The sequence below is a fragment of the Caloenas nicobarica genome, chromosome 1, assembly GCF_036013445.1.
Source record: "Caloenas nicobarica isolate bCalNic1 chromosome 1, bCalNic1.hap1, whole genome shotgun sequence".
Lineage (NCBI taxonomy): Eukaryota > Metazoa > Chordata > Aves > Columbiformes > Columbidae > Caloenas > Caloenas nicobarica.
The window spans coordinates 63,545,816-63,571,788 of NC_088245.1; the positions used below are offsets into that span (position 1 = coordinate 63,545,816).

Sequence of the window (25,973 nt, forward strand, 5' to 3'; positions counted from 1 at the left end):
CAGCTGTTACACAGGATTTCACCTAGCTCTTCCATGAGAAGAATGACAAACTGTGATCTTCCTCTTCCAGTAGCTTTGTCTTTTGTTTCCTCTTCTCCTCCTACAACTCCTTCCTCATTCTTCTCTCCCACAGATGAAAAACCTCCTATGCAACTCTCTTCCTTCATTTCTATTTGCCACTGAGCCAGTCTTATCCTGTCTCCTGACTTTCCTTACAGACACTCTTGTCCTCTTGTTCTTTCTTCTCCTTGACCTCTCACACCCCTCGATCTTTTTATTCTCATAATGCAAGTACAATTCAATGTCTTTCCTCTTAAAGTATTCTCATTTTAAAACATTCTTTCATCTTAAAACATTTGTTTTCCTCTCTAAATACCATGTCCTTTTCTCTCCTCTCTTTCATCACCAACCTCTCTGAATATGTCAGGTACAAAAACTGCCTGGAGCTCCCCCAACCAGTTCAGTGCTGCCTCCTCTCCCTTGCAAGTGCTGCTGCCAAAGTCCCTGTTTAACGTACTGGGCAAATTTCAGCACAGTCTGAATGCTCTGTTCTCATCTGCTGCAGCATGTCGGCTGCCTTCAGTAGTCTCCTATGCTGTTCCAGCCTGAAATGGTGTCTTTCTTCAGCTGCCATGACATCACTCGCTTCTCTTGCACCACCTTTGAATCTGTTCCTTTTGTATGTCCTCCAGAAGACTCTTTTCTTCTCCCAGATCTGCTGGAAGTTCATGGGAATTTTCTCATTCTGTACTTTACTCCTTGGTAATTTCTATCACAAACGTAGATTCCACTATCATCTCCATGCAGCAGTTTTCACATTTGCTCCTCTAACACAAACTTGTCTCCTTATGTCCATACCCACAGTCACTGTAATACTCTCTCATAGACATACCAATATCAGCCTGAGCTTATCGTAGCTAAAACAGAGTTTCTAATGTTCTTCTCTGATCTTTATTATATGCTCTCTTCAGTAATTCCCATCTTTTTCTAATTCCTACTATTACTTTCCTTGTTGTTCTGGTCAAAAACTGGAATAACATTATCTCACTTCTCTCACTAAGTCCATAGATCCAGAGGATGTCTAAGGTTTGCATATTCTTTCTCCATCCACACTCTCATTAGTTCATGTATTTATTACTACAATATTTCTTTTTCTGACCTTTACAAATGTGATCTTGCCCTCCGTGTATCCATTCAGGATGCTGCTAGAAATATCATTTTCCTAACACATCACTCTGACCATGTCATTCCTCTTAGCAGCTGTAGAATGCTGTCCCCATATCTCTCTCATTAGTGTAATCTACTTGTCTTCATTAAGGAAATGTCAGCTTCTTCCTACAGCCGACCAAAGAGGTCAATCCCCATCACCTACTTATTAGTTTTTCAAGCAGACACGACCCATGATTTTTCTGGTGCCATCCCTCAATCTTTGGAACACCATCTTATAAACATCTACACCTCTTATTCATTATCCTTCTTTACAACTCTTTTAGGAATCCCACATTTCGTGGTGCTTACAGAAATGTGGTTAGCCTACTGGTGTTTTTAAAATGCTGCCGGACATGCTGAGCATAATTACCTTGTCATCTCCTTGTACTCTCTCATAAGGCTGCATATTTAAAGTGCAGCAACATGTCAAAAGGACAGCGACGTTTTTCTAATTCATGATTTCTGATTCATGATTAAGGCTCATAAATCCTACTGTAGAACTCTAACTGGTATTAATAATAATGAACGAAATCCCTATTATGCGGCTACTGAGCTGAGGTATGAGAGATTAAGTCAGTTGCCTCAGGTCATGAAGAAAGACTATGGCAGAGCTTGGACTGAGTTCTGGCTTTGTAAGCCCTGCCCTAACTGCAGTACTACCTTTCTTCCATCCATCTCGTTAGTTATCTACAAAGGATTATGATTTCAGCAGGCTCAGCTGGGCAGTTGTGAATATTTATTTGTGGAAGAATTAGACTTTATGAGAAAGAAAATGGGGAAATTTCCATTTTATAGTCTGATTTCTCTCCTGCAGAGAAAATACCTTAGTTTATATTATTTTCTTTTTAAGTGGATTCTATTCTGAATGCTCTGTTAAAGGCCCTTGTATTCCAGAATCCACATTCTTTATTTATTTATGCCTTAAAAACTAAGAAACACCATCTTTTTTCTTTCTTTTGCTCTTAAAGAGGTGAATATGTACTCAAGGGTTCCAGCAACACTTCGTTAGCAATGAGCCATTAAGTAACTTACATTCTAAATGATTGTCATTATTTTTGCAGAACCTACAAAACATAAAGCCTTTTTGTCATTTACTGGCTCTGCAATAGTTAAGGAACGCATTCCACTCTTGAAGTTATTCTGAGTGCACAGAAAGACTTTTTCAATGAGAAAAAGCAATATTAGTATGGATTTTTATTACTGGAGATGACAAAATAGTTCAGATAATTTCCTCTCTATTTAAGTAACAGAATCTTTCATACTTTTATTTTTACAGTAAACAGAACACATTTGCACTCATATTAAATCTTTCCTCCACACTTCTTTAAAAGTTTTTAAGCAATTGTCAGAAAGGATAAAAATGCTGAGATTTCTCAAAAGCATTCAGATGCTCAATTAAGTGAACAGGAATTACGCATGCAGTCCTGCAGGCAGCTCTGCAAACATCATTTTCTCTCGAGAAGGGCATGATCCCGTCAGTTTTACTCAGGCAAAATTTCCATTTGTCTTCACCAGCAATTTCGCTTGAAAGCCAACAGCTTGATTGAAATTTGCCCTTTAAAACAGCTTGAGTAAAAACGGTTGCAGCTCTGTTAAATTACATGTATGTTCTTAGTATTTTTAGCATATATATATTATCAAACTAATTATCTCAGATGTGTCAGAGGAACGTGTCAGGTTCTCATTACTTGTGGTAAAGACACTTTTTAATGAAATGCTATTTAAGTTTGATGCAATTAAAATATTAAAATTGCTTATTTAAAATACGACGGGCCAAATCCTTCCGGAATTCACATGCATGAAACACGAGTGATTTCATCCATTAAATGATTTTAGAAAATCTCTGAGCAAGAGCACATCTTTGCCGCATCTTAGAAACATGCAGTTATTTGACTTCCAATTTGCATCAGTAGACTAAGAATAATTATGGCATTGAAAACAGTGAAGACTAAATACCTGGGTAGCCTAAGATTCAACTCAAAGAATGTCTGCTGCTTAAATTTCACTGGATCCCTCTGCAGAACTCTGCTGTGACAGGAGGGAGCACAGACCTTGTGTTGGCCTTTCTATCCAGGGACAATTTTAACCTCAAAGGAAACACTAAAGGCCTGAACTTGCTGCATCACCATGTTCAATAAAACATTTACCATTGACTTCACAGGATCAGAATCGAGCCTTCAAAAAGTCCTTTTCATAATGAGTACATCTGGAGAACAGCTGGGATTTCAAACACACGTTTTAAACAAAGCATTTGGATTCTTTAATATATAAGGGATACATGAAAGAATGGCTGTCCTAATTTACCTGGCAAAACCATTGCATTTTAAAAGTCAAATCTACAGAATCACAAGGTATTGCAAGCGGTTTTATGGAAATAAATCTTTTTATTCCTAGAGATAGCTGCAAGTAGCCGCTCTTCAGCCTTTTCCAATTGTATATAAACAATCCCTAGTGACGGCTGGAGTAGTCCTGTTAAGCCTTTCTTCCTCAGTTATGCCATGCATCTGACAAACCAAAACAGAGAATGCTTTCATCCCAGAAATCTTGCATATTATTCAGGGTGGAGGTAGGCTGCGCAGGAATTACTTGCTTTTTTTTTTTTTCAGTGGTGGTATGGGCTAAGTATACTTGCAATACAATCTTTTAAAAATAGGATTTACTATGATTTCCACGGATCTTGGGGAAAGAGGGAAGGCAAAAGGGGGATTGAAATAATAAGGTCATTGTAAATTTTTTTTTTAATAAAATTGGATTCCAGTGGCAGGCAGCAAAACCCCATCCAGACAGGTTTAACTGGCAGCTGTCCAAAAGTGAGATGAAAGTTCCTCTGAGTAGTAATTGTCTAAATGGAACAGACCCTGGTTATTGTGCAACTTCTTCATCTACTTTATTGTACCTTTATAATTAAATTATGTAATTATTTTTTTTTCCTTTCTTGTTTTCCTCTTCACTAGTGCAGGAAGCATCTGAGCAATGTTGCCCTAGGATGCACAGACTCTGTGGCTTCCAGTATTTCTTTACTGGGCCACTACGAGTCCATATACAAGGAGTTGTGAGCTGCTGGTTGCCAAAACAGGATATGAACTCAGTCTTCTCCTGGCCATGAATGGACACTGACCTGCATTTCAACTCTCTGCTTGCTTAGTGGTGGAGGTAGTTGGCTCACTGGGATCTTTTGTTTGGGTGAGGGAATGCCGCTTTTGCTAAAAACTTGGCAGTACACTGGCAAACAGTGGATTTAATAGGACATAGGGAACACCTCGAGGGAGGTGATTCTGCCTCTCTACTCCACTCTGGTGAGACCCCACCTGGAGTCCTGCATGCAGCTCTGGAGCCCTCAGCACAGGCAAGACATGGACCTGTTGGAGAGGGGCCAGAGGAGGCCACAGAAATGATCAGAGGGCTGGAACAGCTCTGCTGTGAGGACAGGCTGAGAGAGCTGGGGTTGTTCAGCCTGGAGAAGAGAAGGCTCCAGGGAGACCTTATTGCAGCCTTTCTGTACTTAAAAGGGGCCTATAAGAAAGATGGAGACAGACTTTTTGGCAGGGCCTGTTGTGATAGGACAAGGGGTCATGGTTTTAAAATAAAAGAGGAGAGATTCAGGCTAGACATGAAGAAGAAATTTTTTTACAATGAGGGTGGTGAAACAGTGGCCCAGGTTGCCCAGAGAGGTGGTCGATGCCCCATCCCTGGAGACATTCAAGACCAGGCTGGACGGGGCTCTGAGCAACCTGATCTAGTTGAAGATGTCCCTGCTCATGGCAGGGGGTTGGACTAGATGAGCTTTGAAGGTCCCTTCCAACCCAAACTGTCCTATGATTCTATATTCAAAGGGAAGTTAAATAACAGGGCTATTTCTTCACAGAAAGGGTTGTCAGGCATTGGAACAGGCTCCCCAGTGAAGTGATTGAGTTACCATCCCTGGAGGTGTTTAAAAGATGAGTAGATGAGGTTCTTAGGGACATGGTTTAGAGGTGGGCTTGACAGTGCCAGGTTAATTGTTGGACTCGATGATCTTAAAGGCCTTTTCCAACCAAAATGATTCTATGATTCTGTGATCCTGTGATTCTATTTAATTCAGGGAGCATACTGAACAGACACCTGGGAATCTGAAAAGTATTGTGCTGAACAAACCAGGAGCCAGAGTTCCCTAACCCTGTGAGGCTTTAGGGATTAGGAGTGAATCTGTGGTCCTGAGATGCTAAAAGACTTGATCACATGCGAAAGCAGAATCAGAGGGCCAGCTTTGTAAGCTATTTCTTTTTGACTGGTCCCTCTCTACAGGAGTGTTTTTCCTCAGTCCAAGTAGCCCATTCACAAGAATAAGGATTATTCATGTAAGTAAAAGTTAGCAAAACTGGGCCCTGGGTTTGCACATTTAACTCAAATAATTTCTTTATTGACTATAATTTCTGTTGTTTCTGGTTTGATTTTTTTTTCACTCATGACAACGAAGAGAACAAATTCAGTGCCTAATTTTGATACAGCTTCAGAATGTTTTTCAGGCCTTTGGTCTCATGCCTGCATGCCTCTCCTTGAGTATGCTTACTTGCAACAACCTGCTTTAATTCATTGCCTATTCATCTAATTATATTATTTTGAAATATGCACTCGGGTTCTGTGGAAATATGAAAAAAAAAAAAGGGATAGGAGAAATATAGGACCAACTATTTTACATATGTGTTAGTGTCTATTACATCTATCCATAAGAAATCTGAAGTAACAGATCTCCAGTTTTTCTAGCAAAATCCAACAAAAAGGTTTTGATTTATTTGCCAGAAAGAAAAAACTAATAAATACAGAATAGAATTACAGAAGTGACCTGGCCTATTCAGAAACAGAACTGTTTCTTAAAACCACTGGCATCTGAATACTGCCAAGTACCATAGGGCCTGATCCTGCCATAAGCCACTGCCTATAGCTTGTATTAATTTCAGCAGAGTTCATAAGCAGAATAACTGCAGGGTATTTGCAAAGCCAGTTAGACTCTTAATGACCATTTTTTGTTATCCTTTGATAGATAAACCTACCATTCTCTATACTGTTTTGCCTAGGGGAAAATGTAGGATCTGTCTCAAAATAAATGGATCACTTAGATTCTCTACAGCTTAACAGAAAAAAAAAAATCACCACCTTAATAGCATTTACATTCAATTACATATAGCATTAAACACAATATTTGGGGCCAGAACTTGCATTAGTTTATCCAGTTCCGGAAGAGGTGTGCTAGATTAAATTAACAACTGGCAGAGGAAAGAGAGTGGAAGGCCTATGCACCAACACCATCCTCTTTTATATGGTATTTGGCCTGGAGCTCATACAGAGAGAGATTTCATCTGTGCAGGAACATGTACCCCACTCAGAGTATTTGATTACTACAGGTAGAGAACGTCTGCAGCTCTTCACACCCATCCAAACACCCACTGCTGCAATCTCTAACCCCAGATGAGCACCTGCCATGGAGAAAAAAATAGAAAAGCAAGGTGGTGCTGTCGGGTTGAACCTACAATACTTGCCTCATTTTGAACTCCTAGCTGTCCTCAACATTGGACAGCAATGGGAAATGTACTTATCTCATTTTCATCATATAGCTGCAAATCGTAAATGAAGAGTCTGGCAGCCGGCCTTAGGTGGGAACAGGGACACTAGCTGACTACTCATGTAAAGCTGGCTCCTAATTCAGTGATTCCAGCGTACAAGGATTTTTAACAGATGAGTATTTTACATTACTTTTTGGTAAGGGAGGAGTAAAATCCATTAGTTCTTTTTTATCTAGCAAAACGTAAAGTAGACAAGCAATCTCATAATAACTCCAGTTGTGTTTCTGAGGAAGTCAAACACTTTATTTATCAAATTGCCATTATACTTGCTTTTCTATGTTTTAATCTGGAGGTGCCAAAGGAACACATCTCTATAGCGTTAGTACCAACGTGTGTGATTCTTCTTCATGGCATAGAGGCAGACCCTCACTCCAAAAGGACCATTAAATGAACTATAATATTGGTATTCAGTATTATGAGTCTCCCTCCCTTACCATTTCTCTCAATGTGCAATGAAGTTTGTTAAATGTATGCCCAAAACCCTTAAAGAAGGCAAAGAGTCACACACACAAATATTTGCACATATCTCCCTTGTGTGCACAATTTGCACTTCTGCCCTTGGGACAGGGACTCTGCGAAGTGGCTACCTGGCCATCTGCAGACACATATGTCCAGGAATATGTGTGCAGGAACATACACTGTACCTGAGCCTGGGAATCCCTTGGTACGAGCTGAATGCTCTGTATTTACAGGTATTTCACCACATACACACTCATTCACACACTCACATACACACAGACATACACGAATTACAGCTGGATCTTACAAAGACCATCTTCTCCTGTGTATAACCACCTCAGCCTGAGTTGCCACATTTTCTCTATGGTTAGCAGCAGAGCTGCCCTTACACACAACCCAGTGCCTGGCAATTTCAGCAGTTTCTGGCAGGAGAAACGGACATTCCTGAACCCAGGATGAGGCAGGAGGTAAAAGACGAACAAGTCTCACCTATTTCAAGATTAAAAACCTCTCTGATAACTGAAACTCCTTTTGCCAAAGGTGAGCTCTGGTGACATGTTCGCCTGCTGTCAAGGTTGAATTTCTTTGTTTATGCCCCAAGCACAGCGAACACACGTGGCAGAGCAATCCAGCCTTCCACAGACAGCCCAGCCCTCACCTAGACAGGGAAGAGGAGCCCTCCCTCAGCTCCAAAACCAGCAGCAGGGTACCAGGGTACTGACAGGTTTGGACATGTTCACCTGTCCATTACAAATGGGACTGAAGCCACCAATTTGTTTCACAGTGGTCATTGAATAGCAACCAGACATTAAGAACCACTAGCAACACAGACAAAATCCCAACTAGCGATGTTGGTACCCTGCTACAACACCTGTGTACGCTGTCTCAGGGCAAGTCTACACCATGCTACTCACCTCTACTGCTCACTTTTAAAACACATGGAACAAAATGTATACATTGGCAAACATATGTGAGAGTACACTCCTCATGAATAATTAGCTTTAAGCTATAATTCTGCTTGCAATGTCTGAAGAGGGAATTAACGCAGGCTATCAAGGGAGATTGGGACAGAGAACACACTCAGAAAACAAGTATTTTTAAAGATTGCATGGTGTGGGAAGCAGTGATTTCACTGTGATGGAAAGAAACTGCTGGGGAATCAGCGACAGAAGAACCATGGGAGGGAAATGTTATCTTGTTGTATGGAGTAAACATGCTGTGGGTAGCAAGGATGCTATCATCTTTTACTGAAACCCTCATCATCCTGCAAAAAGATACATCTTTTGCGGACAGGATGTTTAGGCGGGGTTTTATATGTATCTCCTCTTCCTATACTTCAGATCAAAGACATATTTGAGGCAAACTGACCATCACCTTGAACTGGTACCTTGGGTGAAAAAAAGAAGGACCAAAAGACAAGAGAAAACAGCACAGAAAGGCTACAGGCAAACAGATGCATCTCCACCCCAAGAGAAAATTATTCCTTTCTAACACTCCTAATAAATTCATGTAATGTTTTGTAGACATTGAAAATCTTCCAAAACATAGCTCAGTGTAAACAGCAGGCTGGGTTTCCTCCTGCTCTTTAGCATTTTTCTTTGTTTACTCTCCATTTGAGTATAGAAAAAGCCTACATGTGAGCACTGCAAATGGTGTATTTTGGGACTGATGGGGCATCCAGTAAGGGAATGATGAAATACAGGCATATGTAGCCTCCAATAAAAGAGTCTGTACTTTGCCTGAGTCACCAGGGTCAAAAAAAAAAAAAAAAAAATCCAATGTCTGCTTTATTAATACCTCTTATTTGTATCTGGAAAACAATCTGATACCATGGCGATTGGCAGACTATATTAAGCTTAGAAAGACATTCTGGGGTGTGTCTGCTCTCACCCCCACTGCCTTCTTGCTCCCAAGCCCCACATCTCAGCAGTAGAGACCCTGTGGGAAACTGCCCTGGCAGTGCTTCAGGAAGCAATGCCCAGCCAGGCCAGTTCACCCATTGCAAAAGGAGGTGCTTGGCTAGAGACGCTACCCCCCATCTGTGAGCCCAAATGGCTCTGCTCAGCTCAGGAGTGCCTGGCACGTTGATTGGGTAAAAAACAGCCCTTACCTTTGGCAATCAGCTCCTCCAGCTCTTGGTCAAATCCTTGTCGGTGGCATTTCCTCCAGAGCCCCATGTTGGTGGAGTTGTACTGTCTGTTGCACTCATCGACTGCGCTCATAGCAAAGATCTGCCTCCTGTTTCTTGCCAAGAGGAGTTTCCCTTCCCAGCGGTCCAACCTAGACCTGCTGGCCCTGAGAGGCAGGTTGTTGTTGGAGTTATAAATGAAGCCAGGATCATTTCTTTTAGTGGTGATGCTCTTGCACCTCTCTCTGTGCTTCCTGGCATCAGTTTCGTACCAATGGTCAGAGCAGATTGCCACAGCCAGCATGCCCAGGGCACACAGAGCTAAAGAGAGGCCAGCATAGAGCAGTAACCTTCCAGCAGCCATACCTCAACTTCACAGAAACACCATGGACATCTTCACAACAGGCAAAGCCCTTGAGCGTGAGACCACGCAAAAAACCTCCGGAGCGGCTGCTATGTGTCACTTGGCAGAGACTGCCTCAAACATCCTCAACTCCTGTGGCTCACATCCACGCTGCGGAGGGTTGCTGAGAGCTCTACAAAGTTCTGCCTCGGGAGCAGTCCTGGAGTCTCATCTGCCTCTTCTCCTCTGTGAAGGAGACCTGGCGAGGAGAAATACAGCCTTCCACCTTGAACAAGAGTAAGCCAGCGACCCACCTATACAAAGACGTCCTGCTCACTCACCACGAGCACCCAGGCAACGGGGACTGAAGGAATATATCCCCCCTGAAAAGACCTGAAAGCTATGTTTGATCAGTCCATTAATCTCTTTCAATCTGGCCAGCTCAGAGGTCCAGAAGAGATGGCTTTCAGATCAGCAGGCTCACCACAGCATCATCACAGGACAGAAAAGTTCAACAGCTAGAGATCTCCCGCTTGCAAGGGGCCGGTTATCCCGGTTTCAGGACTGAGTGACTTGCCTTTTCTTTGTCACTGGCTCAGCAAGAGCATCATCGTCTGGACGGTCGGTCGCTTGCTTGGGTTTAAAGTGGGGTCGAAAGGGAGGGAGCAAGAGGGGGAAGCAATCTGTTGTTGCCGCTGCTGCTGTTTTAAATCGTGGCTAAAATACAACCTCCCCGGCTGGAACTGGAACCGCGGGCACACACCGGTCTCTCCCTTAGCAGACTTCGCTGACAGTCACTGACATCTTGGCTTCGGAAACACCTCGGCTCCTCTCCTCCAGCCTTCCCATTCACTCGCCTGCTTTTGTCGTCTGCGCTGTCGCCCAGGCAGCCGAACGCCACGATCGTTTCCCCGCAGCGAGCCCAGCAGCGCTTCGCCTCTCCCTGCGCGGCGGCCTCCCCGCTCCCGGGCCCGGGCAGAGGCGGCGGGGGAGCAGCCGCAGCCCCGGTAGGACCCGCCGCCGCCGACCGCGCACCTCCCGCTAGGCAGCACCGGCAGCAGTCCGAGACCCCAGCATCGTTTTTCCACGCATTCCTCCCCCTCCCCGTCCCCCCGTCCCCTTCCGCTGGTATCTGAGGAGCTTCCTTCGATCCCCGGCGCTGGGATGTGTTGTTGCACAGTTTTCCTAACACGGCGGCACGTTAGCCATCTGCAAGATGAAGGCGGGCAGGGCTTACGGCGGGCTGAAAGGATGCTAAGGAATGGGGAAGGGAGAGAGGTCGGGGGGAAATCAAACCAAAACAAACCAAGGAGGCGGGGAGGGGGAACAAAAAAAGGAAAAAGGCTACACACCTTAGGCTGGGAGAAGAACGCAGCCCCTAACTGTTGTCAACAGCGTTCAGGCTGCACCATTTCTCTGCCATATGGCCTGATCTCCAAGTCAGAGCTGAGATTTTTAGCTCAGCAGCTTCATATGAATCGTATCCCCAGCATCAGCAGCTATATATTCAGGCATGTTGTTTGTTGTTTTTTGGGGGTTTTTTTCTCCTTAAATTTCCACTCCCTTTCTCTCTAATGGGAATAACTCACCCATCTCGTAGAGATCAAGCACAACAGAAGGTGAGCTGGAGTCCCCAAGCCTTAGAAATCTCATTTCACCGTTTTTAATTCAAATAAGAGTGAATCCAATCTTCCGTACACCTGGGAATCTTTCCTTGTTCAAACACTGAGCCCTGCAGCCTTGGCTAAAGCCTACAGACAGAGAATACAGAGCGCTGAGCCAAAAGCCAGTGATGTCACCCATGCAACGTGAGATTCATTTCTTATTTCTCTAGCCTCCTTAAAGATAAACTGCACCACTTCCCAGGCAGGAAATGTCAAAGCCTTACTTTCTTAAGAGGGGAAAATGTAAAACCTGGATTTAACTGGATCCTGCTCATTCGTGGTCACAAGCCCTTACATTGTGCGAACCAAACCCAAAACAACCAGAGCTGCTTCTTACTGCGCCAAAAAAATCCCAACCTACTACATCACACAAAGCATGAGCTTGAAAAAACCCCAAATTCAAGACCTGGATTCTGTGTGATCCAGAAATCTGAGGCGTTCAGACTCCGAATTGTACTGTTTAAGAAGGAAATAACCACAGTCATATCCCTTTCATCAAAAAACTCGGGATCCTGGCACATCCTGGTCTGTGGGTACCACAGCATCCTGGAGCTGGCAGAGGGACCCAACTAGCCCCACCCAAAATTTGGCTCCCACACACCAGTGACCCCACAGTATGAATAGCAAACATGGTCACTCCTGTTGTGCCAAAAAGTCCACAGCCCCAATGCCTCTCCAGGGATGAGTGCTGCAAAAGTCTACATCTACACTGGGTCCTACCAGCTTTTGGCCCCTGAAGCCCAAGCTGTATCCTCTGGCTAGAAAATAATCACAGCCTTTATTGGAAGCCCTGGCCTGGTGATAGCTCTTGGCCCCAAGAGGGGCCCCAAGAAGTGCTGGGATTTTGCTGGCTTTTAACCATAGCCACACAAATTGTACTTGCTCCAGTGGGGAGAGGAGAAGGAGGACACGGTAGCTCTTCATGTATCAGAAATACATACCTGGATTTTCTTGAGAAATACAGCTGCATCAGAAAAAAACACATGGCCAGATCTTATCAGGTTTTGGCCCCAAAACAAATTGTATCATCAAAAAAAGGCAAGATGTCTCCTTCCATTTTAGCTGGCAAAACCAGGTTCCAAGTCAGCTGGGATTTTCAGCTATGGAAGGTCATCTCTCCATTAAACCATTTTTGGTTTGAAAAGTACTATATTGTCTCACCCCCTTGTATGATTGTGAACCTTGCAAAGTAAAGTCGATGGTGCAGACCATAGACATTGCAATCATCTGCATCCGCTGGAACAGCTCTATTGCAAAACTTCAATGTTATGTTATGAATATTAACTATATCTAGAAAGTTTTAAATAAATTTAATTTTTTTACTGAAACAAGACACTGGTTAATTTTTTTTTAGCAGTAACTTCCCTTTGTTGTTCATAATAAAGGCAAATATTTAAGGATCTAAGCTTTTTTAAAAATAGTTAAGCACAGGTGGATCCACTTCTATAACTGGATTTTTCAAGCAACTACATGTCAGTACATAAAAAAAAAAAAAATTATAGTGGGTTTGGAGCAGCCATACTTGTCATCTGTTCAGAGACCGAATTTAGAGATTTGTGGTCAAAAAGCTTCTGGCTCCTATAAGAAGATGGCGAACAGGTTTCTTGTGTTGCAACCCACACAGAGAAGAGAGTGCACCTGGATTTCTTCATCAATTTTTAGCGTCAAGTCCCAAGCTGAAGGATGAGAACATGGAACAAGCCTAATTTTACAAAACGTGGTTTTTGGCTGATAGGATTGATGGATTTTTGATTTAGGCACAAGAGTCTGCTACATTTTTTCTCTATTTAGATTGAACTGGAAGACAGAACTGTCTAAACTATACTCTATTTAGACAGAACTGGAAGACTAGGGGCAAGAAGAAAATGAAGGATTCAGCTACCAGAGCTGTTTTTCTCATGATTTTGGCCAAAGATACATTAGGGGACAGGAAAACCATATAATGTAAAAATACGTACATTTCTTTTCTAGTTAAACATTAGGATTACAGTCCAAAGACCCAAGATTTGGTTGGGCCCAGGCAGGTCCAGGTGCCAGGTGTTTCCATCATACTCCCAGGCAGTAAGAGAGTTTCATACCTGGAGAAGCCAGACTTGTTCCCTCCTCTCATTCTTAAACATGGGTTTAAAAATTGGCATGCAGTTCCAGGTTTTATCTTTTTCTCTGAAAAGGCATTTCGGTGGCAGTTTCCATACATTTTTTTTACTTGCATTGTAGCTTTATCAGATTGCAATCTATATCCTCCTGCAAGTCACCTTAAATATATAAATGTAGGAGAAAGTGTTGCATTTCAGATGAGCTCCCATTTAAGTCTTAGAATTAAACATTTCTCTCCCTCATCATCATCATCATCATTATCTCCTTTTTTCCAGAGGGGCAGACTATTGCTTGTTGCAGGCATTAGGAACCTTTCTTCCATCTCTTCCCAGGATTATTATAGACCGCCCCTTCCCAGCACCAACAGATCATTATTAAATTCTCTTCCTCCCAACCCACCCCCGCCTCACTACAGGGGGGAAAAACAATCCTTGTCGATCTTCGGATGAATGTAAGCTGGGAAAAAAGACACTTAAAAAAAAAAAAGAACTCACGCACACTTGGGAACTTTATGTGGAAACCGGTCCCCACAGTGAATTAAGGGCATCTTGGCAAAAGGAGGTAATTCACAGGTCTTAAACGAACTGGGAAGTGAAAATGCAGTTTTAGTAAAGGACTGAAAGCTGAGGCTTTCCTTTCTGCAGGTTACAATTTCAGTGATCCAGAGGGAAAGCTAAAGCACATGGGTGCACAGAAAAAATGTCTGAAGGCACGGGACAGAGAAACAGAGCCCAGCGTGTCTGTTCAGAGCAAATTCCTTGTAACAAGCCGTGCGTTGCCTGCCAGACCTCACCATGGATGGCATCGTATGGACAGGGCTGGCTCCTCTCCATTCCCTCCCAGGATTGTTTCCGCTTTCCTTAGCATCCTCCAGCTCCCCTCGCCCGCCGCCTTCCAAGAAAGCATCAGATACCAAAGCAAAGAGAGCGCCCGTACCAAGGTACACACAGGCAGGGTGTGGGGTTAGAGACAGGGAGGGCATAGTTAATGGGCAACCAATTGCAATTTGCTTTTCTTTGGGGTTTTTTTGGTTTTTTGTTTGTTGGGGTTTTTTTAATCATTAAAATCACCTCCACCATATTTTTCTTCTCCCTCTTTTTTTTTTTTTTCTTTTAAAGAAAAAGAGTTCAGTGCCATCTAGTGGGGGAGGGGATTGAGCAAGTCAATGCGCTTCCCACTGCTAGGGAAACGTGCCGCTAACTCGGTTTATTCAACAGAGAGAGATGATACTCGCTATTTCCCTTCTGTCTTTGTGATCTTCGTTTCCCAAGAGGTGGTATTTAATTTATGTGGACTCCAACCTTCATATCTTGTAATGAACCACCTACTGAAGCCAAAGGAACTCGTACTGATGTTGTACTACTTGGAGTAGCACTGGCCCTGGAGGCAGTTCGCTGCTCTAATTACAGGATTTCAAACACAAGACAGTAATCAAACCAAACACAGATATAACAAATTATATCTAGTAATATTTGTTATCATTCCAATACACCTCGGATACTGGTGTGGCTGAATTCTCAGCATGCCAGCCCTTCTACTAAGACAGACATAAAAGATGCTGCCTATCCCATAGAAGCATCTTACGATGACTCCCACAAACACTTGACCTGTCAGTCAAACAGATTTTGGGGAGTTCTGGTGACTCATGAACCAAGCAGAGGCTCTACAAAAGAAGATCTGGATTACAGTATACCTCATAAAAGTTTGTCATCTAAAACCTGGGCATCTAAACCAATTGTTAATGCTACTATTATTTTTTTTTTAATAGAGAAAGGAATTTTCAGAGGGAAACACCATCCAGCTGCATAAACACAAGCTAGCCGTACACACACTCATACACACACAGATTAGGCAGGCAGCTATGTACACACCTGTGTTTAGCTGTGCACACACCAGTTATCTAGCTGCACACACCAGCACCTAGCCGAATGTCTTCTGCTCTCCCTCTGCCAATGCCCAAAAGGGTTTTGTTTTGCTCTCTCTAAAAAAACCAAAACCAAAACCAAAACCAACAACCAAAAAACCCAAACAAATAACAAAAAGCAACAACAAAAAGCCCACCACATTTGGATTGCAAAGTCAAGCAAGTCAGTGAATGCCAGATTTAAGATCACCCATGCAACATTAATTTACCCCTTATGCAAACACATTGTGATACAATCTTTAATTACATTATTTTTGTTTCCATGGGTCTCCTGCTTTTTCAGTGCAAAGGAGGGATGTTGCTCACTTAATGAGCACTATTCAAATTTTCTCCTATGCTTATCATCCAATGTGCGGTGCATGTACTATTTACTGCAGAGCATCCAGATCTCGCATTGAATACAGAATGATTAATTTCCTCATGGGCTTTTCTATAGTGGTGTTCTCATTGTAGTGTTTGAGTTGTGTTGGTTTTAATTTTACAAACATCAATGAATTTCTCTTCAGAGCTTCCTGCTGAGGAACAGAGATAAAAGCCAGTATTTTCAAACATGTCAGTGTATTTTGGGTGCTCAATTAATGAAGCTTAGAACCAAAACTTTGCTAGTGCTTAGAATTTTCCTTCCTCAGAGAACAGTTCCCAGTCACCTTGGCCCTAGACACAGCGGGCAGCATTTCCACAAATTAATTCATGGGTGGCTGAAAGAGGAGGCACAGAAAATGGGGACCACACGGACGGTAGTTGGGAAGAATGTCATTTCTTTGACTCACCCAGCTTCATAATAGCAGCTCTCAAAAAGGGTGAAATAAAATCCAATTTTCAATTTCAATTCAATTGCCTTAACCGTGTGACCATGATTCTCCCTACCTATATTTGTCTGCTAAGCTCACTACACAGCCCCCAAGCTCTTCACCAAACAGCTGCCATTTCAGGACTGTAGAGTCCTATTTCATCCACCATGTACCACAAACAGAAACAGAGTTTGTGTAGAAACTAGGATCTGATCAGGTGTCTTACTTCATGAACACAAGACACAAGCAAATGGCAATTCACGGGCAATTTTTATTCTGGTGTTTTCTCAGAGTCTTGATTTAGTGACCTGAAGTTGTGATGAGCAGGACAAGCATGGATGAGCTGAGGCAGAATTAATCAGGGGGTCAGGAGCTGGAACGGAGTGTAGCATCAAAAGAACAGATTTGGTTTGGAGGAAGTAAAATGAATTGCTGGGCAGAAAGCAGGAAGACATGTAGATGAGCAGTCTCACATCATCTTTTTTAATAAAGCTGAGGGAATGGCCAATGCTAAATCACCTTGCACAGAGACAGGTAAAAAGGTAAAAGACAGTACCTAACTAAAAAGAACCATACGATAATGTTGTCTTCCCAAAGACAAAAACAAACAACGAAACAACAAACACAAAAACCCACAAAACAAACAAACAAACCAAAAAAAACGCCACACAAAAAAACCCCAAACAAACAAAAAAACAACCTGAGTACTTTCCATTAAAACTCCTTCCTCCTTTGAAAACCTACCCTTTATTATCTAGCTGTCAACTGTCAAAACCACATCACTTGTTAACGACCTAAGGCTGCACTGTGGACATAGCTATGTATGATAACCACTGCTTCTTATCAGAACATCTCCAAGAATATTTTTAAGCTCGGGCTTTTTCAAAGTAAATGATAATTAAACTTTCCCCTAAACTGTCCAAAGCAACATCATGCTTGGAAAATGCCAGCTCAAGCAGTTGAAGTTTAGCAAAACTATAAGCTACTGAAAACAAGGCCTGGAAGGCAAACTTAGTCAACTGAAGACAATATCCCTGCACCCTCTCCACACAGGCTGAGTGTTTACAGGCACCGTGATAAACTGCAGAATTACTTGGAACCTATCACTCCGCCTTGAAGGCGTTGCCGTGAGTTCTAGCTTTTTCAACCAGGCGGTAAGATCTAAACATGTACCACGCTCACGGGTGAGCACTAAAGGGACTCGCATAATCCAGCCTTGTCCCTGTCTCTGTTGAGTCCTGAGTAAACACTCAAGCTCTTCCAATGTCAGAGGAGCATTAAGAAAAGATTTAAGAAACAGAAAAGACCTAAGTTGCATACGTGTCAGTGTCTGTTGAAAGAAAAGAGTTCTGCTGGGCTGGGAGACAACTCAGCCAAAGCACACAGGCAATCTTTAGCCCTCGGGACTCTTTCATCTTTCATCAAATTCATCTCCCACAATAGACAACACACCTTAGCCCTTGCTTTCGCAAACTGAGATTGAGCTTCACTCTGGTGCACTCTGTAATCACAGCAGCCACTCTGTTACGCCTCCTGCTTATTGTCTTGCCAACTTGGTAGTCAACATCTTCATACTCTACAGCAGGAGTGTCCAACTCATTTTGACCCGGCGCCACATCAGCCTCGCGGTTGCCTTCAAAGGGGCAAATGTAATTTTAGGGACTGTATAAATGTAGGAGTAGTTGCATTAATACAGTCCTAAAATTACATTCGGCCCTTTGAAGGCAACCGCGAGGCTGACGTGGCCCCCAGTGAAAATGAGTTTGATACCCCTGCTCTACAGCTTCTCCTCTGAGTTGGACTCGGTTTCACATGAACTCTCTCCCACAGACCTGTTTCCCCAAATGCCTCACTAAGAAGATTGCTGTGTCATACAAGACCCCTGTGCTTCCCCTAGTTTACCTTATGGATACAACAAGCCCAGCCTCCCACTCTGAATCTTGCTGCAGGAAAAAGCCATTGCCTGCTGCAGTGATGAAGGTGACATTGCTCTGAATGCAGGAGTTACACAGCAAGGTTACTTGCTGCCTAAAGCCAGCTACAAAAAGAAGATGGCTCTCCAACATCCCCATCATTGGGCTCAGCTGAAAACAGGAGACGTTATTTCTCATTAAAATTCATAGATCTTGTGACTTTTATAGAAATAGCAAGAAGAGTCCAGGATGGCAGAGATATTAGGGCCAAAGAGTACTGACTCAGAGCAAAACCTCATTCTGGCTGCCAATAATAAGCATATTTTGTAATAAGTGACTTTTATTCTTAAAGCCACATCTAAAACATTGATCTTCAATATATTCAAACCTGAATAATTCTGATTTTGCTGTAGTGCACCAATATTTAATTCATACAGGCAGTCTTATATGAAGGTACATCTGTAGTACCATTAGATTGTTTGACGTGGCAAGTCACACTGCACAACCTTCGCTAAGATTCTAACAGATTTCAGAACCTATTGTCCATTCCCGAACAGATTTCTGGACATGGGTTCTATCAATCAGCAGTGTTTTATGAACTAATCCACTGAAAGACAGAGTCACAGTCCTTGCAGACCAATAACATGGCCTTTGATAATGAATGTATCACATCTGTGATTGGCTCACAGCTGTGAATTCAATTTCTTGCTTCTATTAATCATAAAAGAAGAACAAGGCTTAGTTAAAAATCAGAATTCATAAGTCATAAGAAATCATCACAGAAAGAACTGGGGAGAAAACCAGTAAGCAAATCCAAAAATAGCACCTGCTTAGAAAAACTGTATTCCCTAAAAACACTCAATTTTGGAAAACAACTCAGAAGCAAAACCTCAATCTTTATGTGTTTCATTTGGCTGTGAAGTCCTAGCAGAGCAGATTCATTTAAAATAAAAACATTTTAAAATGTGTATACATATACATTGTGTGTCTCTGTAAAAGCAGCTGATGTCTAGGATGATAAACTCTCTATTTGGACATAAGTACACTGCTGTCTTCAATAGTTTTGCATTTACCTCTCCTCATTTATTATCACTAAGAATATTTGCATGAAAATAAAGTGTTTGGTTCTTCAGAGTTCATTCATTTGTGCAATTCATTTCCCCACCTGAAACTTTAGCACTGTGATATGGCAATTGGTTGTTGAGGAACTGATTAGGTCACAAAGAGAGGATTAGAGTTCCAGGTGGGAAACAAACAGCAGGAAGAAATGAATGCCTAAGCAAGAAGACTTAGGTTCCATGCAATTGCCTTTGGTTTGTTAGCCTTAACAAACAATAAAGGAAAGAAATCCATACCTCTCAGCAGAATTGCTATCAGTACTCATTATCTAAGAGATGGCAGCTGCTTCTTAAGGACTATTCTTCTTTTGTCAACACTGAGTTGAAAACACAACAGCAGTTAGTTTCACATGCCATTGTTATTTTTCACTGACAATTGCAATCCAATATATTATGACCCTAACTCTGATACATAAAATGAAGCATTTACAGAAACTTACAGCTTGATGTCTCTCTTCTAGAGCACCTTTTGGAAGCTGGGCATCTCAAAGTGCTTTACAGCAACCATGAAGATGCTTACAGTGCAGTAAATGGAAGAAAACTCTGTAGGTACATTGTGTTTGTGGGAAATGCCTGTTTGGAGTGTCCAGCCAGGCCAGTGAGTTGCTTTCGTCCCCACACATCTGATTTAGGACCAGAGTGATCTCCGTAGTCCTGTATTCAAGAGGATTTATGGTTGGAGACCCCAGGCAGCAGCTGATCCTTTGCCAGTGATGTGCATGCCAGCAGCAGCAGCTCTGGTTGTGAAGACCTTGTGGAAAGCTCAGTTTTGCAGGGACAGCCCCTTACTGCCATTGTCAGAAATCCTGTTCCCAGCAGAACTGACCTATCACTAGGGCAGACTGGGGTCGCTGGAGCCAGGCTGGACACTTGGATTCTGAAGCTCAGCAGTAGTTAGCTGCTTCTCTGCTCATCTGATGGAAGAAGAGCACTCCAAGGCATCTCCAGCACTTCCAGGAAGCCCGGTGTAACAACAGCTCAGCAGGAGGACATCTCTTGAGACCATGGCAAAAAACTTTGCCCTGCTTTGACTAATGTGTCAGCACTGAATACAACAGGGCCATGCACAGAGCAGGATTGAGCCTCAACCACTTAGGGAAAGCACCTGACAACAAAAGGTCTTGCAGACCACACACTACAGCAGGCCAAAATGAGGAGTCTGATATGCTTTTGACAATTATTTGCAGTATTCAGTCACCTGCAACATAGGCATTAGGGCTCATACTCTGAAGTTGTTCCATTGAGAACTGCTGTGCCATGAAAGATATGCATTTATTCACCTTTGCTGTAAAGACCTCAAGTAAGTACCCACCAACCAAGAAACAATGGAGAGTACTAAGCCTTAATGACTTTACTCTGATTTCTCAACAGATACGTTAAAGAGTCTGGCTTAGAAGAAGCTAATTCTCTTGATTGTTTCCAGAGAATCCCGCTAAGGAATAAAATATCCCAAACACAAAAATGAAGAGAAAGAAAAAAAAAAAAAGGAAATTTTGGGCTCACAGCCATAAAATCCAAAGAAGGGTTTTTTCTTAGGAAAAGGAGAACAGAGATGCCCAGAGAGCACGTGTAGGAGCAAGGCTCGTTCGGCTTGGGTACTGGCAAAGTCAGAGAGAATGAGCTGAATCAAAGAAGTCTCTGCAGCTCAAAACACAAGCTGCAAGAAGATCCTGAATGCTCCCTAAAACCTGCCTGCCACACAGAAGAACGCTCCCACAAGCTGAAGAAATTGAGGTTGGGAAGTGCACGCAAGATTGATTATGTTTTTGTAGACGGGAAATTCTGAAGCAAAGAGCAATGCTGGTGCTAGTGCTGTCCAAGGTCGCTGTGTGTATCCTGGGGCTACCCTGACATAATAAATGGCAGCTCCATGTCACCCACCAGGACTGGAGTGAAGAACTTCAAACTAAAACCAAAAAATTATCTGTTTCCGTGGCTCTGTCTCCAAAAGAGTACAGAAGGGGGAAAGGCTGATCAATGATGTTTAGGTCTACAAAGATTGCTACTGAGATGACTGGGTACCTGGAAGCCCAGACAGATCTTGGAAAACTTGCTGACTTACAAATAGAGGCAGTCAGTGGGTATCTAGAGTGCTCCCAAAGACCTAATGATGTATCCTGTGGTCAGCATTGGTTGCAAGACAAGAAGGAACCTAAACCAGGAAAACATGGAGAGAAATCTCCATTGGAATGCATCATAGAGGTCAGCAGGGATATACAATATCAAAGTGCCAAAACTCAGGGGAGCCAACAGCTCACAAACCCAAGAGATCTAGATCCAAGACAGCATCTCAGCAAGAGTTCAGCATGCAGAAACAGAAATGTGAACTCAAACAGACCTGACCAATCTCCTTGGATTTTCTGTTTAAGAGATTGATGTCTTCCTGAAAATTTTATTGCTGGAACATTTTTATTCAGTCTTCATTTTTACACTTGGTCAAACAGAGTTAGAGACAGACAGCTGTTTTGACGCCTTTTGAAAACCATGGTGGATGTCCTTTCAGATGAGTTCTGCAAGGAATGATGGAAGAGAAACTACAAGAGCTTTTATCAGCAATGAGCCAGATGTCTCCATTATTTCTTTTCCTTTCAGCTAATGCTGTCATTTTAATATTTTTCCTTTTTTTCCTCTCCCCTACAATACTTTGTTCCAGCCAGAAAAGATGTGTCTTTGTTACCGTTGCCTTTAAAAGTTTTATGTGCATGTTGTTGGTAAAGCAACAACAATACTTTACTTCTGTAGTATGTTTTTCACTAGGGGAGGCTGAAGCATTTTCTAAAGATCAATTATTCTTCACAACCCATTTCTGAAGCAGACATTATTATCCCCAGTTTACAGAGGGAAGAAATGGCAGATAGGTTAATTAACTTGCTTTAGGTCATCCAGTGAGTTAGTAATGGAGCTACAAAAAAAACCAAGATTCAACAATTCTCATTCCCAGTTCCTTGATCTAACTACTAAGAAATATTCTTTCTTTTCAGTATTAAGTACTTCATTTAAATTGCTGATCATTTATTCTGACATATTGTTGAACTATAAATTACTCAGTCTAAATGACAAGCATGTAGACGTGTGGAGATCTACAGCATCCTCCCCTGTTCAGCTTCATGCACCCCCTGCCATGCTGAACAGCTTGCCTGCCATTAAAAATGGACACACTACAGTTCTCTGGAGAACTGTCAATAGCATTTCAGGCATCAGTCCGAGGGCACCGCGAGAGAGAGGAAGAGCACTTGCTCTCTTTCTCCAGGAGGCGAGAAGGCTGCCTCAACAGCCCAGCTCTCTGGCGAGGCAATAAGCTCAAGATGCCAATTGGCTTTGAAAAATAATTTCTATTTTTCTCTTAGGCTGCATCTCCTTCCCAAGGGTTTCCCGTGTTAGATAGCTGGAGTGGCAGTATTTAACAGCTGCATCTTTATAGATTTCACTCTGTGGCATTAGTTTGATGAGTTATTTTAAAGTCAAAATATCCTTCAAATGCCCACCCAAAGTCTGTCAGTCTCTTAATACAACACATCCTCTCCAGAGGGATTTGCACCGTGAGACGTCTCCATGGCTCAACATGAATCGCTGCGCAACAAAATACAATCAAAGTTCACCAATTAATCATGATCACATAAAAAATGAATAAAACAAATGTATTCTAAATGCAGATGTAGCCAATACAGCTTTACCAGATACTCAGAGGGTCCTTCTGCTTGACTCGGATTAAGATGATTTTTTTCCCTCATATCAATATTTATAACAAGAAAATGTTAGAGATCATCTTTAAGCATGACATGACAGTTCTAAGCACAAGACTTAGGAGTGAAGTTGATTACTGTGTCATACAGAAATTACCCAAATGACCCACTTCCAAGATCAAATGAAAAAAGTTCAGACTCTTCTTTCCTCATAAGTGTCAATAAACAAGCACCAATGAGCAAACTGGCATCCTCATTTTTTTTTTTTTTTTCTTTCTGAGTATGCCTTTGCCTTCTCAGGACACACCCACAGTGGCTCAAGTGTTGCTTTTTGTCAAAATCTTTCCTTAAGGCTATGTAATATTCAGTTATAACTAAAATACATACACAAGAGTAGTTAATCAGATAAGTAATTCCAAATCACTATTGATCAAATAAAATAATTCCAGATCAAATTACTACCAACTCTTTGTAAACAGGTCTTACCTGTACTTTATCATGAGGTCCCTTGCCACCCCCCCCCCTTTTTTTTTTGGCTGCTCTGCATGTGCTCCATGCAGGTTTCTTCACTCCCTTAATTTCTTTCCTTCACAACAGTCCCTATGCAGAGAATGTCCATGATGTCTGCGAGTCCCATGTTGGCTTGCTCTCCTTTAACTCCTTTCTAGGGTTTTACTTTTTTCATTCACCCATCTGCCACTGATTTTCCTCTAAATAATTTCTGACAAGTCCAAACGCTTTGCTCTATTTACCACAAAAAGCTCAGGAGGATCTAACAACACATCCACAGAATTCAGCTCCTCACAAGCCCATTCCTGTTGTCAGGCTCCACTGCTTCCTTCCATTCCTGGTTGTTATCATCCCTTAGCGTGTCAAGTCTCATTTGGACTATGAAAACTTCGGAGTGGGGATGTTCATTTCATGTGTCCAAAAGACTCCACACGCTCTTACATCGCTACATACATAGCATTACATTGGTCTGATTAGACAGGTGGCTTTGCACAGCAGTGTAGACACCACCAGCTTCAGGAACTGGAGATCAAGCTCTTGTGCACCCCGTCTCCACAACCACCCCATCATTCCGTACTAGCATGAAGGTGGATGAACTTCACAGGGACGAGGGTGTGCGACATAAATGTTTTACATTCCTGTCATCTCCCCACAGAGATAACTAAAGAAATTAAGCAAATAAGTTCCTTCTGTGACTAGAGGCACAATAATGAAGAGTTTGGGCAGCAGCTCAGCCTTCATCCTGAATGTTAAGCAATTAGAACAGGAATGCAGCCACCCATGCACCACTGACAGTAATTATTCCTGGGGGTGCATGTTACAGCACTGCCAGGCAGCCAGAAAGGTGACCGGCCTGTCTAACCTGCTCTCAGGACAGGCATCATCTCAGGGAGAGTGATTCGGACAATGTTCTCCACAGTGAGAAACATCACCCAGCCAGCTTAAACTCTCCCTCACATTCTAGGGAGACACATTGTTCCTCAGATGAGGTGTGCAAGACCAGTTAGAGCTACACAGTTTGCAAAACAGTCCATGCTCCACCTCTGCAACTTTGCAGCTGTATTGTCACTTTGTTGACTGTTGTGACTTCGATGTTCCTTCCTGAGTGTCTGTACGCAGCCTTACTGGTTAACATGCTAACTGTGGGTGCTTTGCAATCAGTTCTCCTCATAACCATAATAATAACATCGACACAACAACAAAAATATGCTCTTGTGAGTGCACATTTTTGCTTTGTTCCTGACAATATTTGCACGTTTATTGCATAGCTGACAGCAGAAACAATTGATGTTAGTGGAAAAAAAGGCAGAAAAAATGAACTCATGCAGACCTGTTCGTATATGTGTGCTTCCATCACACCAAAAAAAGCCATGCTGGAGATCCTCACGTGCACAGAGTTATACTTTTGTACACCTGCAAAACGTAGGCAACAACACTGGGTCTCTGATGAGAAAATCTCTGTGTTGCAATAACTTCCTAGTGATGCAGAGCTGTGATGTGTAACTACAGAAAAGAAAGTTGGTTTGCTTACTGCCCTGATGAGGAACAGCCATAATTCTCACCTCAGCCTAATCCAGTAAATGTCTCTGGTCTGAAACTCAGCAGAGTAACTTTAGACAATCAGACACCAGGCTGATGATGTTGCTGGAAAATAAGAATGGAAGCAGAACCACATGATTTGTTCCATTTTTAGGTAAATCATCAGTTTGAGGGAAACAGGAAGATGTTTTTCAATGGTCTATATGCCACTTCTCTGAGTTTGGCTAAAATGTAAGAAGAATTGGATATTTTCACTGATGAGGAGAAATGAGATCAAACTGACGTAATTACTGAAACAGGCAGGATGATGGGAATGGGAATATTAGAATATTTTGCCACAGTCCTTTTAACCTAACAAAGACATCTGAGGATGTGAGAAGGTAACAGTACATATTAAACCACCATCATTACTTTAGAGATGCGGAGACAGTAACTTGTCCCAGTTGACCCTATCAAGGAGGGGTGGAATGGAGTGGAAATGGCTACAGAGAATCCAACTACTTATTCCTCCAATATACCAAAAACTGTGCTCAGTTTGGAGCTGTATGAGGAAAAAGCCTCAAATAGCCAGCAGCCATTGTCTTATTAGAGTTTCTAAAACTTACTTTCTATGACGGAAGTTATTCCAGTCTATATGGAAAAAGTATTTCGGAATTCATAATGTTTAAGCAATTTAATAATGGGACAAAAAAGCAGCGGTTGCTTAGGAAACAGCAATCACAGTTTGATTACAATAAGCGAAAAAGGACAGTCCCAGCCAGGGAAATACTCTCCTACACACACGGAGATGTTTCAGGAAGACTATCCCCAACACAATGAGAGAAATGATGAGAAAAATACGATTAAAAAAATAGAGATAGAAATGTAAATGAGAATTCTTATGATCTGACTCCGTAGTCTAAAAGTGATGATTGCCTAATAAACAAAATAGCCACTTTAGGCTGAAGGACAATTTTGGCTCAGCAGCAGGGTGAAGGAAACGCTCAGAAGTTAAA

General features: G+C 42.3%; 1 protein-coding gene across 1 annotated transcript in view; it reads right to left on the reverse strand.

Moving 5' to 3' along the window:
• TMEM178B (transmembrane protein 178B) overlaps nt 1-9,760 on the reverse strand; it is a 222,801-nt gene extending 213,041 nt beyond the window's left edge. The window contains exon 1 of the mRNA XM_065641701.1: nt 9,379-9,760. Within this exon, the coding sequence (XP_065497773.1) occupies nt 9,379-9,760 (382 nt within the window). The remainder of the gene's footprint in view (nt 1-9,378) is intronic.
• Between the last annotated feature and the right edge of the window lie 16,213 nt (nt 9,761-25,973).